General features: G+C 39.5%; 1 protein-coding gene across 2 annotated transcripts in view; it reads left to right on the top strand.

Annotated features, from left to right (window-relative positions):
- ARHGEF6 (Rac/Cdc42 guanine nucleotide exchange factor 6) overlaps positions 1-22,002 on the top strand; it is a 293,880-nt gene that overhangs the window by 52,367 nt on the left and 219,511 nt on the right. For both annotated transcript variants that reach the window (XM_036270036.1, XM_036270035.1), the window contains exons 3-5: positions 16,189-16,273; positions 20,157-20,281; positions 21,576-21,777. In XM_036270036.1, the coding sequence (XP_036125929.1) occupies positions 16,189-16,273; positions 20,157-20,281; positions 21,576-21,777 (412 nt within the window). The remainder of the gene's footprint in view (positions 1-16,188; positions 16,274-20,156; positions 20,282-21,575; positions 21,778-22,002) is intronic.

Below are 22,002 nucleotides of genomic sequence, written 5' to 3'. Positions count from 1 at the left end.
AGGCATGATTTAAATTTCTCTGACAGTACTAATCATTTTTTGGTTATCCTATTGATAACCAATGAATGATTATTTATTAAGTGCCTCATATATGTTGAATATTGGGCCAGAGCTGAGGAGGTAATTTGGACTTCAAAGAGCCTGCCTTCTAATGGGAAATCCAGGGCTAATCTTTGCACCTGCAGACTAAATAGAGAATATTATAGTGGTGGATGATTGAGGGCTTAAATGTGCAGCATCTATATAGACTGTAAGACTGTAGCTCTTCTGAATAAAAATATGTGAAGGTAAGCCAATGGAGAACTTTAGGGAAGGTTATAGATCAAATTGTCAGAGAAGCTTCTACTTAAAGCAAATGGCAGGGGCTCCTTTTTTCATTGCCTTCTTCCTGCCTTAATTTTGTATGGCATTCCTTTAACACCAGTCTCTCCTGTATGTGGAAGTCATAGTGAAGCAGTTGCTTCTTCTAGACTTTCAGGCTCTGACCATAAATCATAGTAAGCTCTTAGGAAAGCAGGGGCTGTGTAGGAGCTATGTTCACAGCTGAGTCTCCACCTTAACTGCATGGACTGTTATATAAACAGGAGCTGTCAACTATTATAATTTCCAAGGATATTCTCAAAGATTTATATGTATTGCTTGGTTCTGTCATTATGAAGTTCTAAAATAAATAGCACTCAGAATGTCTAGGGTATTTGTTCATCCTTTATGTGATAGGACAAGAAAAAACTATGAAGGATGTGGACATTAATTTGGGACCACACATTTAGGCATTCTTCAATATAAACATGGATTATTTTTCAAAATATCATTTGTAAGTTGTTGGCAATACAGAAAACATTTTTTTTTTCATAGAAACAACGTTCTATACAATGATTATGTTTTCTGGCTGGCTCACAGCATCCTGCTTAATAACTAATGTGGCTGACTTTAGAACTCACAGACTAAATAGCTGGTGTGATGCTATGTCTCTGGGAAAATGTGTTCTGCATTACAATTTGGAATACTAGGAAAGAAGTTCCCTTTTTTGAAGGGGTGGGGTGAGGGGCTTGAGGAGGCCACCCCAAGGTCTGGCACACAGATGCTCCAGAAGCTGAATCATGATCCTTCCACCCCACCCATCAAAAATGGCAGCCAGTATGGCTACTGGAAAGGCTCTAGTGATAGGAGCACAGGAGGAGGAGGGTGGGCAGGCCACATTTACTGGCTAGCTGACGGGCAGCTAGTTTTCTAGGCCTCCCACTTCCTATCCTTGGCTTTGCAAGCATTATTGATAGGAGAGGTTTTATCTTTCCCTTTCCTTCATGTCTAATCTCTTGGAGAGATTATCCAAAGCCACCTGTTCTCTCTCTTTTTCTTTTTAATCCTGTGAGTGTCACCATCAAGATGCCTATATGATATATCCTTGCCAAGCCAAGGACAGGAAGTGGGAGGCCTAAAACACCAGCTGCCCATCAGCTAGCCAGTAAATGTGGTCTGCCCACCCCCCTCCTCCCGATCTCACTTATTCGTAAAATTTAATGAACATAACAGTCTGAGCAATGGGGTAGTCCCAGAGATGTGGAAGTGGGTTACAGACTGACAATCCCCAGAAGAGTGGGTGCTGGGGGAGAGATAAATCACAGAACTTATATGCATATTTGCATGAACAATGGACATGGACAACAAAGCTGGGGACAGGGCGGGGATGGAGGGGATGGGGGAATCAGTGGGGGGAAAAGGAGAAACATCTGTAACAAAAATAAATAAATAAATAAATAAATAAATAAATAAATAAATAAATAAAATAAAAGATGCCTCTATTAAATAGGAACAGTTGTTATTTAAAACCAGGCAGGTATAAATGCCATTCACTGCATTCTAGTAAGTGGAATACCAGTGGCTAGTTGAATCTAATTTCTGAGTTTAGAGCATTATTTGTTGCTGACTTTATGGCTACTTTTCATAGGGGCTATGTGGGAGCATTCCAGGTTTCATTCACAGAGCCAGCAGCAGTGAAACCCAGTGAAATATGACTAAGCAGCTCAGGTTTGCTTGCTCTGTTGCACTATGTAATGACATTTCCTTCAAAGTTCAGGGGTTAACAGAAGCAGCATGCTAAGCTGTGTGAATTAGAAAATGTGATTCAAGATGGGCTAAGTTAATTTATGATTTTATTCAGCAAGAAAAATAAGAACAAGGGAGAGATGGAATGTTCCTCAAATATTTGGAATATTTTTTTAATTGGCCTGAAACATAGGCTACGTCCATGTGGTTCCAATGAATCTCTTGCTTTTCAGTTGATTAGATTTAAAAATTGAGTGATGGAGCCTATTGTGATCACTTCAAACCCTAGATGAACTTTATATGGAAATCAGTTGAGTAGGGCTGAAGCCACATGACATTGGAGACATCACCCAGTTCTGAAGTAGTATACAGTATGGCTTCTCTTAACAAAAATGAGGCTGGGGCTGTGACTGTTAATGTAAGCTGTTAGAGCATGATGCCAAGAAATTGTTTAGCTTGGTCCTGTAACCATGGGTTGGACCCTACCCCCACCCCAGCCAACCAGCACCTCACAAATATGGATGGTGGCTTACAAGGTGGAAACTGATGAACAAATAAGAGAAGATCAGTGCAGCCCTTCCATGCTTTTGGAAAAAGTTGCCTGCTGGGTCAGGGCTGCACCTTGAAATAAAAAGGACTGCACAGGAATTAGGCAAGACCCCTGTGGAGACGATTTTGTCCTATGGGAGATTTTCCCTTTGCCAAGATTAGCTGAATTAGTCATGTTAGAGGTTGAAACAAACTTTCTGCAAATGGTACAGATGAAGCAAAGGATTTTTTGTTGTTATGTACAAACCCATGGATTCCTTTTTAAATTGTTTTAATGTCTCATGAAAACAAAGTATGCATGCAGGACCAAAACTCCCCTCACAACACTTTCTTTTGTATATTTATTGGTTCCATCACTTTCTTGCTTTGTGACTTAAGTGCTCCAATTCTCAATTTACTCATGTATAAAATGAGGGAAATAATTGTACCCACATTACAGGCTTGCTGGGAGAATCAAGTGCAATGATGGAGATCTACCTATCATCTATTTATCTATCATCATCTATCATCTATCACCATACATGGTGTTAGCACATAGAAGGGGCTCAATAAATCAGTAAATTATAGATATAAGATTAGTGAGGTAATGTAACAAGGGGTTGTGGGAGTTTCTTGTCATATGCTTCCTTGTATTTGTCAGTTTAGGAAAACTGTCATAAAACAGCATAGGTGTTGAAAGTGAAAACTACTCCAAAAGGATCTATTTGTAAAGTAATAAAAATATTAACTTCTGTGTGGTTCATACTGGCAGACCCCCAACAGTTCAGAATTAACACCTGGTGTTCAGTGAATGAAAAATAGGTTTTGTTGACATTATAGATGTCCAAAATGGAAAAGTGGGAGAAACATTTAAAAATTAAATTATTTGTTTGATTTGAGCTGCTGATGTAAGATTGGACCTTAGACAGGCTATATGTAAATACTTTTAAAAATCTTCACTGAAATCTAATCCCTCTCTCTCCTATTACTTAACCAAACTAGAGTAAATGTTGTTACTGTTATACCTGAGCCATGTCTTATTCCACTGCAGGAATGGGACCTTGAAACCATCTAACAGTAGTCTAAGAAGCAGTCCTTTCTTTATTTCCTGCATCACAGTCATGGTGAATAGAGGGAGGGAATATTGCTGTTCAACTGACATTTACAGATCCAACTGGAACTAATCAACTAATTTCTGGACCAAAAGAGGTATAAAGAAAGTTTAGTTTCAAGGAAGACAAAGAACCCAATCAAAAAATGGGCAGAGGAGCTGAATAGACACCTCTCCAAACAGGACATACAAATGGCCAAGAGACATATGAAGAAATGTTCAACATCACTAATTATCAGAGAGATGCAAATTAAAACAACAATGAGGTATCACCTCACACCTGGCAGAATGGCCGCCATCAACAAATCATCAAACAACAAGTGTTGGCAAGGGTGTGGAGAAAAGGGGACTCTAGTACACTGCTGGTGGGAATGCAGACTGGTGCAGCCACTATGGAAAACACTATGTGTTACCTCAAAAAGTTAAAAATTGAGCTTCCATTTGACCCAGTGATCCCGCTTCTAGGAATATACCCTAAGAAGCCTGAAACACCAATCAGGAAGAATATATGTACCCCCATGTTCATAGCAGCACTATTTACAATAGCTAAGATCTGGAAACAGCCCAAGTGTCCATCAGTAGACGAATGGATAAAAAAGCTGTGGTACATATACACAATGGAGTACTATGCAGCGGCAAGAAAGATCTCTTATCCTTTGAGACGACATGGAGGCACCTGGAAAGTATTATCCTAAGTGAGATAAGCCAATCAGAAAAAGACAAATACCACATGATCTCACTTATATATGGAATATAATGAACATAACAGTCTGAGGAATAAGGTAGACCCAGAAACATGGAAGTAGGGCACAGACTGACATCCCTCAGAAGAGGGGTTGGGGGGTGGGAGGAGCTAAACCACAAAACTTATATGCATGTATGCATGACCAATAGACATGGACAACAAAGCCAAGGAGAGGGCGAGGGTGGGGTGAGGAGGGGGGTGCCAATGGGGTAAAAAAGGAGAAACATCTGTAACAAAAAAAAAATAATAAGTTTAGTTTCATACCATACTAAACAGGCTAGCCAAGCTTGCACAGAATACCAGAAGAAGAGTATCATCACATACAGCATAAATGTGAAAATTTGCATAACCTTTTTTGTGGTAAACTTTAAAAAATTTTTTCACCTGAGGATACGTTTACTTTAGAGAGGAAGGCAGAGGGAGAGAGAGAGAAACATTGATAGTTTGCCTCTCACATGAACCCCAGGGATTGAACCTGCAACCTGGGTATGTGCCCTGACTGGCAGTCAAACCCTCAACCCTTCAATTCATGGGATGGTGCTCCAACCAACTGAGCAACTTGGCCAGGGTTGTATTATCTTTTAACAAATCCCAGAATGTTTTGCAGATAAAAAAGGAGTATTGGTTTTTCATTTTGTATGTATAAATGATTGAGTTTAGTCCTAGACAAACAGCCCATACTGTAATCTACTTCTCCTTGTTCTCCTTACACTCCTCTCCACATTGTGTGTGTGTGTGTGGTGGTGGTGGGGTCTCTCTTGCTTTTTCCTAGTTGGACACCAGTGACCTTAGTTTTTTACACATCATCATCTCTAAACTTGATCTTATGATCCTCATTTCCAGTAAGGTATAAAAGACTGATAATGGTTTAAATTGTTGTGCTCTCTCCAAATAATATTCGCATTTTAGCAGGGAACCAGTCTTAAGTGCATTGAAGAATGGTCTAGGGTGGAATTTTCAATAGCATTCAATTTGACACTTAGAAGGGTGTGGTGCAGTGGAGAGTGTTCATGATTGTACATAATTTTCCAACTGCTCTGAAATAATAACTCTTAGGTGTTGTCTTCTGTACTAGTCCCTAGAGAACTCTTCCAACTTCTCCTTGTGTAGTTCCTAGTGCTACAGAATAGGCTTGCAGTGAGAAGAATCATGTCTGTGAGTAAACTGCAGTTTTCTAAAAAGGAAAATGTGCATAGTCTAGGCAACTTCCCTCAAGCAGACACAATGACTCCTGTTGATACATGTTTTATTTTTCCATCAGTTTATTTCTTTTCATATTTAGTCAAGTACCAGTAAAAGTAAATAATGCCAGTGTTGCCACATATAGGCAGTCAGTTAAGCTGGATAAGGAGCAACATTAAAAAAGGAAGGATGTTTTTATTACAGCTTTTGTTCTCATGCCTTAGTTTTCTAATATTTACTTGACTTATTATTTTAGACTCTACCCATGTCAACAACACCTAGCCAACAAATTCATCCATATGCACATTCATATTCACATTCTTACGAGGAATTATAAACTAAAAACAAATGATTTTTTTCTTTATTAATTTTAGAGAAAGAGGAAGGGAGAGGCAGAGGGAGACAGAAACATTGATGAGGAAGAACATTGATTGGCTGCTGCTTGCATGCCCCCCAATGGGGATTTGGCCCACAATCTGGGCATGTGTCCTAACTGGGAATCAAACTGGTGACCTCTTGGTGCATGGGTCAATGCTCAACCACTGAACCACTCTAGCGGGACAAAACAAATGAATTTTTTTGCTTTGCTACTATTTTGGCATATGTTATTATGTTAAGGGAGAGTCAATAAATCTTGAATTCCCTGGAATACTAGATAGTCTTATCAGCATCTCTTGGATCTTCTTCACTCAGGCTTTGGCAAACTATCAATCTATTCCTGGAAAACTTTGAAATATATAGTAGTACTCAGAAACATATTTGGATTGTAATGTTATTTAACTCTTTAGTATTAGACCTTTACTAAAAGTATATTAATGTCTCATTTTTAGATGTAAAAAGGTTCTTTTATCATTTTAAGTTTGAATACTAAATATTGATTAAATGAATAGTAGAGCCATGAATTTCAGACTAGTCAGATTGTTATAGGCTCAACTTTGTACATATTATCTATATGGATGCCTTTTAATTTGTAAAAAAGAAAGGATTCTATATATTTTCACTCTATAGATGCATTTGAGGTCTTCAAGAATATGTACAAAATACAAAGACAAAATTTTGTCTAGATGTGGCTCCCAGAAAACAGGCATATTAGAAATGGAGCAAATAAATGGCTCTACCTAATGGGAAGACAGATCCTTCAACATGTTAGGCACAGAATTTAGGAAGATGGCAGTGGGCAGGACCAGAGGGAGGGTGAGTGTGTGAGAGAGTGAGTGAGTGTGTGAGAGAGTGTGAGTGGGCGTGAAGGTGGACGACCAAACCCGAGAAGTGCAGAGACGCAGAGCAGAAGGTTCCTGTGCTGTGGCAGGGAACAGCCTACTACCATGGTAAGCAGCTCGTAAGGGTGCTTCTCCCTGTGCCTCAGGGAGGTCCCACCATTTTGGAAGATCCAGGGTCTTCCCTGGGAGGAGGCAGTGGGAGCAGCTAAAGCCCAGCAACCTGCGCCCACCAGCACATCTGGCACCATTGGAGCAGTGGACACTGTGTCAACACAGACCAGGGCACTGTAGTGGAGCTCCCAAGGTGCCAGTCACAGAAGCCACAGACATCCTGGAGCCCAACACCACCCCCTATAGTAGCAGCCTGATCAGACTCCAGATATAACCCCAGCAACAGAGGTTGGGGAGCAGACATCTATCCCCAGGCAACAGAAGCACAACCAGAAGCTGAGACCCATCCCCCAAAAGTACAGCAAAACCTGAGCAGGAGTTGAGCCCCACGGGGCAGCAGCACTCCCCAGCCACCAGGAGCAGGACCTGGGACTCCACAGAGGCCTGGGCAGAACAGCAGCTCACAAGAGCAGTGGGAAACCTGAGCCCAAGAGAGACTCTTGCAATCCAGCTGCCTGCCCTCAGGAACGGCAGGGTGTGGGGGCACCAGAGAGGTTGTGCAACCCAGCAGGGACTGTGCAATCCAGTTACCCACAGGACCTGTGGGGAGTTGAAACACCAGAGAGGCATGTACCACCCAGCAGGGACGCTGCAGTCTAGTTACCTATGGGACCTGTGGGTTACTGAAGAACAAGAGAGGCCTGTGTGACCCAGCAGGAACTGTGCCATCCAATTACCCATGGGACCTGTGGGATGCTTCAGCACCAGAGACTACTCTACAACCCAGCAGGGACTGCATGATCAAGTTACGCAAGGGGCCTGTGGGGTGCTAAAGCACCAGAGAGGCCTACGTGACCCAGCAGGGACTGTGCCATCCAGTTACCCATGAGACCTGTGGGGTGCTGAAGCACAAGAGAGGCCTGTGTGACCCAGAATCCCATAACATAGGTATAGAGCCTGGTCCCCAAAGGGATTGTGCGATACAGTTACTTGTGGGAGCTGCAGGGTGCAGGGGTACCAGAAAGGCCTGGGCTACCCAGGTGTTCACAAGATAGGCTTAGAGGATGTGAAAATGAAGGTTGAGTGAACAGAAGCTGCACAGAAGATCTCCCAGGACCAAACGGGAATTACAAATAAAATTAAGACAAATCCTCAGAAAAATGCAACAGGAAAGCAGCAGGACAGGACCATATAACCAGGGACAATGGTAGGATCTGTGGAGGTGCGAGAGGTTGGTGGGCTGGAAGCCCAGGGATAGCATCAGTCTTAGGTGTGAGCAGCGCCCTTGGAGAATAAAGACCAAGCCCACTCTACAGTGCAGAAAGCAAAGACAGAGCAATAAAATAGCCACAGTCACTCACCTGGGGGCTCCAGCAGAGGGAGGGCATGTTGGGCTGGAACTCTGTGGGGACACCTGAGATTTGAAGGGCACTCAGAGTTTTTGCTGAGTAGTGGCCACAAAGAATGGTGGCCAGTGTGCTCCTTCCCAGAGCTGAGGGAAAAAAACAGCAGCCTGCCCCCCTTGGATATTCAGCCTTTCCCAGGGGAGGCAAAAAATGAAAATTGAGGCTCATTAACAACCAGCATCTATCCCACCCTCTGGAAATCCTCTTATGCAGAAAACCAGGGCTACAGTCCAAGGCACTGAGTTACTGAGACTACTAGCCACCAGGAAAAAGCTAGAGGATAACTGAACATTTCTGGGCTTGCAAATCTACCCAGGAAAGTAAGACTTGACAGTAGTGTTTAATGTGGGCCCGCCCAAGCTCATCCAAACCCAGTAGAGGGAGCCACAAACAGCAGAACACCAACACCCACAGGGAAAATTTGGAAGGCTCCAAAACCCACTGATATAGCCAAAATGGTGAAACAAAGAAAGAAATCCCAAAGGAAAGAATAAGAGAACTCTATTGAAGATGAGATAAATGAAATGCAGCTAAGCAAATTATCAGAGGTAGAGTTCAGAGCCATAATCTTGAGGAAGCACAACAGCATGAGTAAAGACCTCAGCATCATGAATAAATATATAGAAACATTGAAAACCAACCAAGTGGAAATGAAGAATGACATAGCAGAAATTAAGAACACATTGGAAGGACTAGCCAGCAGAGTAGAGGAAGCTGAGGAATGGATCAGTGAATTAGAAGACAGGGTAGAAAAATTAAACAATCCGAAATCCAAAAGGAAAAAACAATTAAAAAACAGGAAGATAAAAATGGCGGCGGAGTGAATGGAAGCGACATCGACCATCTCCCAGGACCAAACTGGAATTACAACAAAATAATGACAAATCGCCAAGAAAAAGCAACAGAAAGCATCTTGAAGAACCATATAATCAGGGACACTGATCGATCCTGGTAGTATTGTGGAGGGACGAGAGGAGGGCTGGAAGCCCACTGACAGCAGCGGCCTTAGCTGTGAGCAGCACCCTCAGGTTACACTCCAAAGTGGCTCCACAGTGCAGACACAGAACAGAGGATAAAATACCCACAGCCACTCACATTGGGCTCCGGCAGAGGGAGGGCAGACTGGACTGGAACTGAGTGGGGACACTCAGGATTTGGAGGGCGCTCAGAGCTTTTGCTGAGTTGTGGCCACTCACAGGGCGGTGGTCATCTTACTCCTTCCCAGGGCTCTGGGGAAAAGCAGCAGCCCCTCCCTTGAATATTCGACCCAACCTGGTGGCCATTGAAATGCAAATTGAGGCCCATTAACAACCAGTATCTGCTCCACCCTTGGGAAATCCCCTTATGCTGAACACCTGAGAAAGTTTTTTATTCAACTGAGGAGCCAAGGCTCTTCAAGTAACTGCACCTGATAGCTTCCAGGCAAAAAACTAGAGGATAACTGTACGATTCCTGAGCTAGCAACTCTAACCAGGAAAGTAAGACTTGACAGTGGTGTTTAACGTGGGTCCTCCCTGGCTCATCCAAACCCAGGAGAGGGAGCCACAAACAGCAGAACACAAACACCCACAAGAAAAATTTGGCAGGCTCCAAAGCCCACTGTGATAGCCAAAATGGTGAAACACAGAAACAAAAGACAAATGAAAGAACAAGAGACTTCTACCGAAGATGAGATAAATGAGGTGCAGTTAAGCAATTTAACAGAACTAGAATTCAGAACCATGATCTTGAGGAAGCTCAAAAGCATGTGTAAGGACATGAACACCATGAGTAAAGACATAGAAATGTTGAAAATCAACCAGTTGGAAATTAAAAACCACCAAGAAGAAATGAAGAATGACATATTCGAAATAAAGAACACATTGGAAGGTCTAAACAGCAAAGTAGAGGAATATGAGGACCAAATCAGTAAATTAGAAGACAGGGTAGAAAAAAATCAACCAATCAGAAAACCAAAATTAAAAAACAACTAAAAAACAGGAAGACAGCTTTAGAGAACTGTGGGATAAATGGAAATGTAATAATATTTGCATCATAGGAGTCCCTAAAGAAGAAGAAAATGATCAAGGGTTAGAAAATATATTTGAAGAAACAGTGACAGAAAACTTCCCTATTTTGGTGAAGGAAGAAGGCATTCAAGTTCAAGAAGCACAGAGAGCCCCAAGTAAGAAGAACCCAAACAGGCCCATACCAAGATACAGAGTAATCAAAGTGCCAAAAATTAAAGACAAAGAGAGAAACCTAAAAGCAGCAAGAGATAACCAACAGGTTACCTACAAAGGAACTACAGTAAAGTTCTCAGCTGACTTCTCAACAGAAACACTACAGGCCAGAAGAGAATGGCATGAGGTAATCAAGGTCATGAAAAAGAAGGACCTAAATCCAAGACTACTCTACACAGCAAGGCTGTCATTCAAAATAGAAGGTCAAATAAAGAGCTTCCCAGACAAAAAAAAAAAAAAAAAAAAAAAAAGTCTAATGGAATATATTAGCACCAAACTAGCACTGTAAGAAATGTTAAAAGGTCTGCTGCAATTAGCAAGAGAAATAGGAAGAAAAATAAAACCACACTAAACACAAATGGCAATAAATAAGTACATATCAATAATCACCCTAAATGTAAATGGATTGAATGCGCCGATAAAAAGACACAGAGTAGCTGACTGGGTAATAATGCACGACTCATATATATGTAGTTTACAAGAGACCCACCTCACAACAAAAGACATAGGTTGAAAGTGACGAAATGGAAAAAAAAAATCATTCAAGCAAATGGAAAGGGAAAAAAAAGCTGGGTTAGCAGTACTCATATCTGATAAAGTAAATTTCAAAATGAAGATCAGAAATACAGACAAAGAAGGCAACCACATAATATTGAAAGGATCTATCCAATAGGAAGATATAACCTTGGTAAATATATATGCACCCAATATAGGAGCATCAACATATATTAAAAATATTTTGGAGGACTTCAAAGGAGAAATCAACAGCAATACAATCATAGCAGGGGACTTCAATACCTCGCTGACAGCACTGGATAGATCTTATAGACAAAAAATTAGCAAGGAAACACAGACTCTAAATGAAGCGCTAGATCAAATGAATTTATTAGATATCTACAGAGAATTACACCCCAAATTGTAGAATTCACATTCTTCTCAAGTGCACATGGGACATTCTCAAAGATAGACCACATGTTAGGGCACAAACTAGTCTCTATAAGTTCAGAAAGATTGAAATCATATCAAGCATCTTCTCAGATCACAATAGCATGCAAATAAAAATCAATTGCAACAAGAACATGCAAGGACATTTGAAAACATGGAGGCTCAATAGCATGTTATTGAACAATGAATGGGTTTCCATGGAGATCAAGGAGGAAACTAAAAACTTCCTGGGAACCAATGAAAATGAACACACAACAGCACAAAATGTATAAGATGCAGTTAAGGCTGTTCTGAGAGGGAAGTTCATAGCAATACAGGCCTACCTCAAGACAAAAGAAAAAAATTTAATAGATTATCTAACCTCACAACTTAAAGAACTAGAAATTAAACAAAAAGAAAACCCCAGAGCAAGTAGAAAGAAGGAAATAGTAAAGATCAGAGCAGAAATAAATGACATGGAGACCAAAAAAACAATTCAAAGGATCGATGAAACAAAGAGGTGGTTCTTTGAAAAGATAAACAAGGTTGATGGACCCTTACTTAGACTCACCAAGAATCAAAGAGACAGATCCCAAATTCACAAAATCAGAAATGAAAGAAGAGAAATAGTAACTGACACCACAGAAATACAAAGGACTGTTAACAAATATTATGAACAATTATATGGCAACAAATTCGACAATCTAAACAAATAGACAAATTTCTAGAAACATATAGTCCCCCAGTACTGGACCCAAAAGAGATAGAAAACTTGAACAAACCAATAACAACAAAACAAATTGAAGATGTAATTAAGACTTTCCCAGCAAACAAAAGCCCAGGCCTGGAAGGCTTCACTGGGGAATTTTACCAAACATTCAAAGAATTAATACCCATTCTCCTCAAACTATTTCAAAATATTCAAGAAGAAGGAAGACTTCCAAACTTGTTTGAGGCCAGCATAGTTCTAATTTCAAAACCAGAAAAAGACACTACAAAAAAGAAAACTTCAGACCAATATCACTGATGAACATAGATACCAAAATCCTGAACAAAATACTAGCAAATCAAATCCAACCATACATCAAAAAAATTATTCAACATGACCACGTGGGATTCATCCCAGTGATGCAAGGCTGACACAATATTCACAAATCAATGAATGTGATACACCACATACACAAAATGAAGAATAAAAACCACATGATCATATCAGTAGATGCTGAAATAGCATTTGACAAACTCCAGCATCCATTTGTGATAAAAGCACACAGCAATGTGAGAATAGAGGGATCGTATCTCGACATAATAAAGGCCATATGTGAAAGACCGACAGCCAACATCATATTCAATGGGCAGAAACTAAAAGCATTTCCCTTGAGAACGGGAACAAGACAGGGATGCCCACTCTTATTTAACATAGTACTGGAAGAACTATGCCCACTCTTATTTAACATAGTACTGGAAGTCTTAGCCACAGCAATCAGACAGGAAGAAAAAATAAAAAGGATCCAAATTGGAAAGGAGGAAGTGAAACTGTCATTATTCGCAGATGAGATGATACTATACATAGAAAACCCCAAAGACTCCATCAAAAATTTACTGGACTTAATAAATGAATTTTTCAACATAGCAGGATACAAAATTAACGTCAAGAAATCGAAGGCATTTTTAAACACCAATGATGAACTTACTGAAAGAGAAATTAAAAAACCAATCTCATTTACTATTGTGGCAAAAAAGTTAAGATACCTAGGAATAAACTTAACCATAGAAATAAAGGACTGATTTGCAGGAAACTACAGGTCATTGGAAAAAGGAATAGAGGAAGATACAAAAAAGTGGAAGCACATACCTTGTTCATGAATTGGAAGAATTAACATCATTAAAATGTCCATATTACCCAAAGTAATCTATAGATTCAATGCAATTCTCATCAAAATGCCAAAGACATTGTTCTCAGAACTAGAACAAATATTTCAAATGTTTATATGAAACAAAACAAACAAACAAACAAAAACCTCAAATAGCCACAACAATCTTGAAAAAGAAGAGCAAAGTTGGAGGGATCACATTACCAGATATCAGGTTATACTACAAAGCCACTGTGATCAATACAGCCTGGTACTGGCACAAGAACAGGCATATATATCAATGGAACAGAATAGAGAACCCAGAAATGGACCCAAGACAATATGCTCAATTAATATTTGACAATGGTGGCAAGAGCATACAGTGAAATAAAGACAGCCTCTTTAATAAATGGTGTTGTGAAAATTGGACAGCTGCATGCAAAAAGAAACTAAACCATCAACTTACACCGTACACAAGAATAAACTCAAAATAGATAAAAGACTTAAATGCGACTCATGAATCCATAAAAATCCTAGAAGAAACTGTAGGCAACAAAATCTCAGACATCATACGCAGCAGAATTTCAACTGATACATAACCTAAGGCAACAGAAACAAAAGAGAAAATGAACACATGAGACTCCATCAAACTCAAAAGCTTCTTCCCAGCAAAAGAAACATCAACCAAAATGGAAAGGCAACCCACTCTATGGGAGAGCATAATTGCCAATGATACATCAGATAAGACGGTATCTTCCTAAATATATAGAGTGCTCATATAGCTCAAGAAAAGAAAGACAAAGAATCCAATTAGAAAATGGGCAGGGGAACTAAATAGACACCTCTCCAAACAGGTCATACAAATGGCTAAGAGACATATGAAGAAAATGCTCAACGTTACTAATTATCAAAGAAATGCAAATTAAAACAACAAGGAGGTATCTCCTCATACCTGTCAGAATGGCCGCCATCCCCAAATCATCAAACAACAAGTGTTGGCGAGGTTGTGGAAAAAAGGGGAGTCTACTACACTGCTTGTGGGAATGCAGACTGGTGAAGCCACTATAGAAAACAATATGGTGTTACCTCAAAAAATTAAAAATTGAACTTCAATTTAACCCAGTAATTTCACTTCTAGGAGTATACTCTACGAAGCCTAAAACACCAATCAGGAAGAATATATGTACCCCCATGTTTGTAGCAGCACTATTTACAATAGGTAAGATCTGGAATCAATCCAAGTGTCCATCAGTAGACGAATGGATCAAAAGCAGTGGTACATATACACAATGGAGTACTATGCAGCTGTAAGAAAGAAAAATTTCTTATCTTTTATGACGACATGGAGGGACCTGGAAAGTATTATCCTAAGGGAAATAAACCAAACAGAGAAAGACATCTATCACATGATCTCACTTATTTGTGGAATATAATTTGCATAGAAGTCTGAGGAATGGGGTAGTCACAGAGATGTGAAGGTGGGGTAGAGACTAACAATCCCCAGAAGAGGGGGTGGAGGAGAAGAAATAAACCACAGAACTTATATGCATGTATGCATGAACAATGGACATGTACAACAAAGCTGGGGAAAGGTTGGGGAGAGAGCGTGTGGAGGGAATCAGTGGGGGAAAAAGAAACATCTGTAACAAAAATGAATGAATTAATTAAGAAACAAATAAAAAAAAGATGTTAGTCTTGATCATGTCCCACGTGAAAAGACACATTTTATTCTCATCACCACATTGGCAGGGGGAAAAGATGCCACCTCAGACAAATTGGAACAAAATGTTTTTAGTAGGTGCATTTCCAACCAGAAAGTGGGCTTCTGGTTATATATATATATATATATATATATCTATGTCATTATCTGGCAGATTAATAGACTATGCCTATACTTGAGAATACTTCTAGTTTCAAATATACATATATGAGACTAGAAGAAGTTTTGATACATTTTAATACATTAAATACATTTTAAAATTAGTAAATTTTATTTAAATCAACAACTGACTGGTATCTTCACTAGGAACAATGGCATATCAGAAGGATGGTTGAAACTGTTAAAGTGAAATATTGTATTTATTTAATGTTGTGTTGTTGACAGTTGGGTTATATGAGGAAAGCCGGAAATCATATCCAGGAAAGTCACTTAAGGCCAGGAAGAATCTGTGAGTTCAAGCAGGCAGAGGTTCATATCCATGAAGATGAGTTGAGGGGGTCAAGGTTAAGCAGCAGCAAACAGAAACAGAGACTGGAAGTAAAAGGCAGATCTGGGTGCAGAGTTTGGGCAATGTGGAATTGGGATCATAGGTGTTGGGACCTAGTGGGTGGTAGTGGGTAAGACAGAGTGCAGAGAGAAAGGCACATCTGACAGTGCCCCTACTGAGTACAGTGAATAAACTTTACAAATGAAATAGTGTCAAAAAGGTTCCACCTCCTTTTTTGTCTACTATTAAGGACATTCTGTAGGTGAGGGCATTAACCGTAACCTGTGCATAAGAATTTCCCGTAACAGGACTAAGAGTATTGATATGTTCAGGTTAAGAGTGGTCCTAAATATGCACTGTGCATTTCTTAGTGGGCCCTGTGTTCTCAGCTTGGCTCTCATTTCCCATTACTGTCTTTCTCTAACTGACTAATGGCCTGCCACATGTCATTAAGCAGCTCAGCTGCTGCTTTCATTTCTCCAAAAGGTACACAAAGGTTTGGGTCTTGGCTTTTACTTTTTTATTTTTTTTCTTCTGAGAGGTATAGGAAATGGTCTTTTGGTAGCTGGGTTTGTTGGGTTTGTTGAGTTGAATAGTTATGGTGTCTCACAGTTTCAATTTCTTTTCTCATAGGTATTTGATTCTGATGACCTTTATTCAGGGGTCAATTTCTCCAAGGTTCTGAACACTCTTTTAGGGGTCAACAAAGCAACAGAAGGTAAGTAGAGTTTGTGATTTATGAGTTCTGGTTAACATGTTTAGATCCAGCCCTGGCTGGATTTGCTCAGTGGTTAGAGCGTCGGCCTGCGGTCTGGAGAGACCCGGGTTCGGTTCCTGCTAAGGGCGTGTACCTCGGTTGCAGTTTGTCCCTGGCCCTGGTTGAGTCATGTGGGTGGCAACCACTCGATGTGTCCCTGTCACATCTCTCTCTCTCTCTCTCTCTCTCCCCCCCCCACTGTATCTGAACAAAATATTGAAAGAATGTTCTCGGGTGAGGATAAAAAAACCAACAAAAAAACAACCCAAAACGTGTTTGGATCCACATGTTTCTGATTAGCCAAGGAGCCAACTATGGCCAGGATTGTTTGATTGGTAAAAAAGTCTCCCCTCCTACCAAATAAACTCTAAAGGGTGTCAAATGTTTTGATTTTTCATGGTTTAGGGTTTATTTTTTTAATTGGGGTGACACTGGTTAACAAAATTATGCAGGTTTCAGGTGCACAATTCTACAACATGTAGTCTGTGTACTGTATTGTGTGTTCAACACCCCAAGTCAAGTCTCTTTCCATCTTCATTTATCCCCTCTATACACTCCTCCAACTCCTCCCTGCCCCCATAATCACCACAGTGTTTGTTGTGTCCATGAGTTTCTTCTTTTTTTTTATTTTTTGTTCAATCCTTACACCTAGCCACCCACCCCAACAGCTGTCAGCCTGCTCTCTATCAATGAGTCTGTCTCTGTTTTGCTTGGAAGTTCCGTTTGTTCATTACATTCCACATATGAGTGAAATCATATGGTACTTTTCTTTCTCTGGCTGGTTTATTTCACTTAGCATAATGCTTTCTAGGTCCATAATGGTTTAGGATTTAAACATACCTATCACCGATGTCATTCTAATGCCCTTAATATAATGATAAGAATCAAGAAACTATTTTATTCAAAGCTATTGAATAGGCAACTGAGTGTAACAAGACAGAAAATAAAAAGGAAAAGACCAATTTTTATTTTCATAAAGTTTACAGACTTTTGCTGTTACTTTCCTTTCTCCACTAGAGACATTTTTTCTCATAGTTTTGTGTATGTCTTTGTCCATGTAAAGGAACCCCTCAGGAACCTTGCACTAGAAATGAAACCTCAGGTTCATAGTGAGTGAAAAGAATATCTTTTACTTAAATGTTAATACCCACATTGGAGGTATTAAATATAAATCCTAGTAATTGCAAAGAAAATGATGATTACCTTAAGGCAGCAATTTTCAACCTTTTTCACCTTGTTACACACATAAACTAACTACTAAAATTCTGCAGCTCACCAAAAAATACATTATATTTTTGCTGATCTGACAAAAATAGGTATAATTTTGATTGATTTACAAAAAAATAATGGTAATTTACTACCCTTTTTGCTCCAAACTGACTTTTTTTTTGGTTAATCCTCACCTGAGGATATTTTTTTTCCCATTGATATTTAGATAGAGTGGAAGGGAGGGAGGGAGAGAGAGAGAGTAAAAAAAAACATCGATGTGAGGGAGACCAGGGCAGGGGATCAAACCTGCAACCCAGGTATGTGCCCTTAATGTTTCAGTCTGAGGGCCGATGCTCTAACTGCTAATCCAAATCGGCCAGGGCTCCAAAGAGACTTAAAAAAAACCCCAAAAACAGAAAAACAAAAAACAGGTGCCTATACTTGTATATAAGGATATCTGGTACTAAGAGTTAAACAATCAGACACAATCTTATTATGCAATGTGACCAATAAGATGCAACTCTATTATATGACCTACATATTTATGGTTCAAGACAGAGCATTTACACTGGATAGCTATTGTTGTGCTGGCTGTTGTCATTTTTTATTTGACAGTCTAAGGGAAAAGAAATCAGTGCCCCTGACTAAATAGTGAGGTGTTGCATGTTTTAAAAATTCTTGTGGTACACTGGTTGAAAATTGCTGCCTTAGAGTATAACTTCACCCCTGTATATAGTATTCTACCTGCAACTGGGCAGTAATAATACTAGTTAAAGTTCATTGAGCCCTTACTATGAGTCTAGGCTGTCTTACAAGCCTTAGGTAGTTTCATTCAATCTTTGAAACAATCCTGTGAGCAGGTATTATTATTAGACCCATATTACAGATAAGGAAGCCAGGCCCACACTTGCCCATCTTGAAAGTAAGTGACAGAGCTGGGATTCAAACCCACATTTCACTGACTCCAGAGCCCTTATGCCCAAACATGGTTCCTGCTGCTGCATCCATTGGAGAGTCAACAGAGTGTGTGCCCAGCACTGCCAGGTGCTACAAAGGAAGTGTAAGATATGATCCCTTCCTTTGAGAAAATTACCATCTATTTAAAGAGATCCAACCTGCCCACATGAAACAATTAGAGAAGAGTAGACGATATAATCAAGTGCCAAATAGGATGGAGCATCTAGGAAGCTATCAAGTAATTATAGTTTTAGTCAAAAGGGCTGTATATAATAGCAATAAATGTAAAAATACTTCTCCAAAGTTGTTCTTTTGCTATTTGTGAAAAAAATTTTTGAGCTATTGCAAGGCAGAGAGCAGAAAGTACAGCTAATTCAAGTAACTGTATTTAACACACGTGACAGCTCTTTAGTTCTGGGCAGGGAGAACCGTATAATACTAAAATTATGCCATACAAATTATATGTTCCTTTGCCAAACTCTCCTAGCCAGTTTTACAGTCTCTTCCCTTGCCACAGATATTTATAAAATACAAGGAGGTGAAAGTTAAAACCCACAGCATCAAGGAAACAACTTGGATACTGAATTTGTCGCCTAGGGAATGTTTGGGCTTTAGACTTCTGTAGTTTATATTTTTAAAAAATAAATGGAGAGGAAAATAATCTTCATTTGAACTTGTCAAGAAGCCAGCTGCTTTCTTTAGTACACTCTCAGCATACTGAAAACATCCAGCTCAGTGCTGGTGTCATCAAATATCACAAGGTTTCAAGGAAAAGAAGACTCTTTGGTTTGATTTTTTAAAAATATTCTAGTGTTAAAAGACAAATACCACATGATCTCATTTATATACGGAATATAATGAACATAACAGTCTGAGGAATACAGTAGACCCAGACACATGGAAGTAGGGCACAGACTGACATCCCTCAGAAGAGGGGATGGGGGGTGGGGGGGGTGGGAAGAGATAAACCACAGAACTTATATGCATGTGTGCATGATCAATGGACATGGACAACTAAGCCGGGGACAGGGGGGAGGGGGGGAGGGGGGGTGCCAATGGGGTAAAAAGGTAAAATATCTGTAACAAAAAAATAAATAAAAATTCATAAAAAATAATAAAAATAAATAAATAAAAATATTCTAGTGTTAAGATTGCATCTTTCCCATACACACTCACTTTCTCATTCTCCTTCTCCCCGCCTCCCCCCCACCAGGCAAAGGGAGACTTTGCATTATATATGCCACACACATTGTTACATGTGAGGAAGAAAAGAAACATTCAGTTATGGGCCAAAAAACAAAGAGAGAAATTTGAAATATTTCAAAGTAATAAGAGCCACAAACAGCTGTTTGGTAACCAATATAGTTCTGCCTGGGATGATAGGGCATACTGTTGCCACTGGCTCAGGAGGGAAGAGTTGTAGGGAAATGGGTTAAGAGAAAATGTGGTTCTGTCGCTGTTTTTCATTCTACTGGAGAGCAATGGCCAGTAAGGTTAAAAAGAAGTTGGCCACGAAAAAGGGAGGGGGGATGAAATACACTTGGCACATTCATAATGATAACAGTTAGAATTATAGCCAGGTTGCCTTTAATAATGTCTTATGAAAGATAATGTTAATTTGTAGATGTTTTTCTGATATGAGTGGTTCCCTTTACCATGCCTTTTCCTCTTTTCACAGATCAGCTATCAGAAAGACCATGTGGACGTTCCTCTTCTCTTAGTGCTGCTAATAGTTGTCAGACAAACCCGCAGGGAGCAGTTTCTAGCACAGCTCCAGGACTGCAAAGGCAGTCAAAGGTAGTGGTAAGTATGTCCCCAATTCCCCCTGCCTGTTTTAAAATCTGTGAAATTAGAAATCCCAGTTGAATTTCCATATGTGATATGATAGCCATCTTGTTTGTTTGGGGTGTCTGGAGAAAACTAATTTTAAACCAGCACCAATTCAGGCTGGCCTGATGGAATAAGTCAAAGGCATGTGGGGCACAGAATCAGAAAATCAGGGTTGAAGCCCCCAAATTCTACCTTTTCCTAAAATTGAGCAGGTTGTTTAACTGAGAATGCTATGCTTATATGTCATTATAACTATTTCCTGATAGCAATTTGCTGTTATTTCCTCTATCCCTCAGTTTACTAGGAGAATTAAATAGTGTCTGGCACATAGTAGGCAATCAATATTACCTGCTATTGTCATTGTTATTGTCATTTTATTTTTCACTTTGTATTTATATTGGGCCTATGACAAGCTCCTGTATTGGAATAGTCAGTTATTTTTGCATTTGGTTTTAACAGAAGCATTTGTTTAGGAAGGAACACTCCATCTTCTGCTCATTTGAGACATTATTTCTTGTCAAAGCTGCCCACTTGCTTTAAGCCATCATGACCTACAAGTTCCAAAACACTTTAATTGCTTCCAAAGCACATAACCTTTTGAGATCACAGATCCCTTTGAGAAGCTCATGAACACTGTGGTTCCACACTCCTTAGGCCTTCTCAAACTGTGTGCAAAATATTCTGTGTATGAACTTAGTGGTATATGTGTTTTGGGTAAATTTCAATTGTGCTCATTAGCTTCTCAAAGGGGCTTGTATTAGATTAAGAACTCCTGACTTAGGTAACTATGGGATATTTGATCTTTGCCTATGACCAAGTCTTAGCCAAATTGATATTCTTAGTAATTGGGATGTGGAAGACAGATTTCATGAGAGTAGGTTAGTACCTTATCTTGGTCATATAATTACATAAGATATGTCTATGTGTTGGGTAGAGACAGGATGGAATAATGTATCACTTTACTTTGTTTCTTGGATCATTTAAATAAGTATATTTAGATAATTGATAGGAGAGAGGGAAGTGAAAGCTATAACTCCCTCCAAAATACAGTCTCACAAATACCAAGTTTGCATACAGTTTTGAGAGGTTTATTAATACCCCCTGAGGCTTATCCATGTTTGGCCCACTCCTAAGTTAAAAACACAAGACTGAGATGGACTTGGGGTTTTATTCTAGATCACCTGCTTAATTTGCCTAAATTCATATAGTTTCTGCCCCTGTTTCATTTAGCTGAGTGATTTATCTGGTGTGGGTTTTGTTTCTCTAGGAGATGACTGAAAATGGAAGTTACCAGTTGATAGTAAAGGCAAGATTCAACTTTAAGCAGACTAATGAAGATGAACTGTCAGTCTGTAAAGGGGACATCATTTATGTCACTAGAGTTGAAGAAGGAGGCTGGTGGGAAGGCACATTAAATGGGAGAAGAGGCTGGTTTCCTAGTAATTATGTCCGAGAAATTAAATCCAGTGGTAAGTGAAGCTTTTAAAAACCTCTTTGAATGTGACTCTTGTACTTTCTTGGTATTGTACTGAAAATCTTGCAGCTTTAATGGGTTAACAGAAACTGTTTGTAACTGTATGTATATGTCAAAAGTAAGACTAGAATAGAACTGGGAAAATCTGTGATTAGATATTTTGAAATGAAGTGTAATTTATATTATGTCAGGGCAACAAAAAACCAAAAAAATCAAAAGA

The sequence above is a fragment of the Molossus molossus genome, unplaced genomic scaffold (assembly GCF_014108415.1).
Source record: "Molossus molossus isolate mMolMol1 unplaced genomic scaffold, mMolMol1.p scaffold_m16_p_2, whole genome shotgun sequence".
NCBI lineage: Eukaryota > Metazoa > Chordata > Mammalia > Chiroptera > Molossidae > Molossus > Molossus molossus.
The sequence above is the reverse complement of the archived record's forward strand: the minus strand, read 5'-3'. Positions and strand labels throughout refer to the sequence as shown.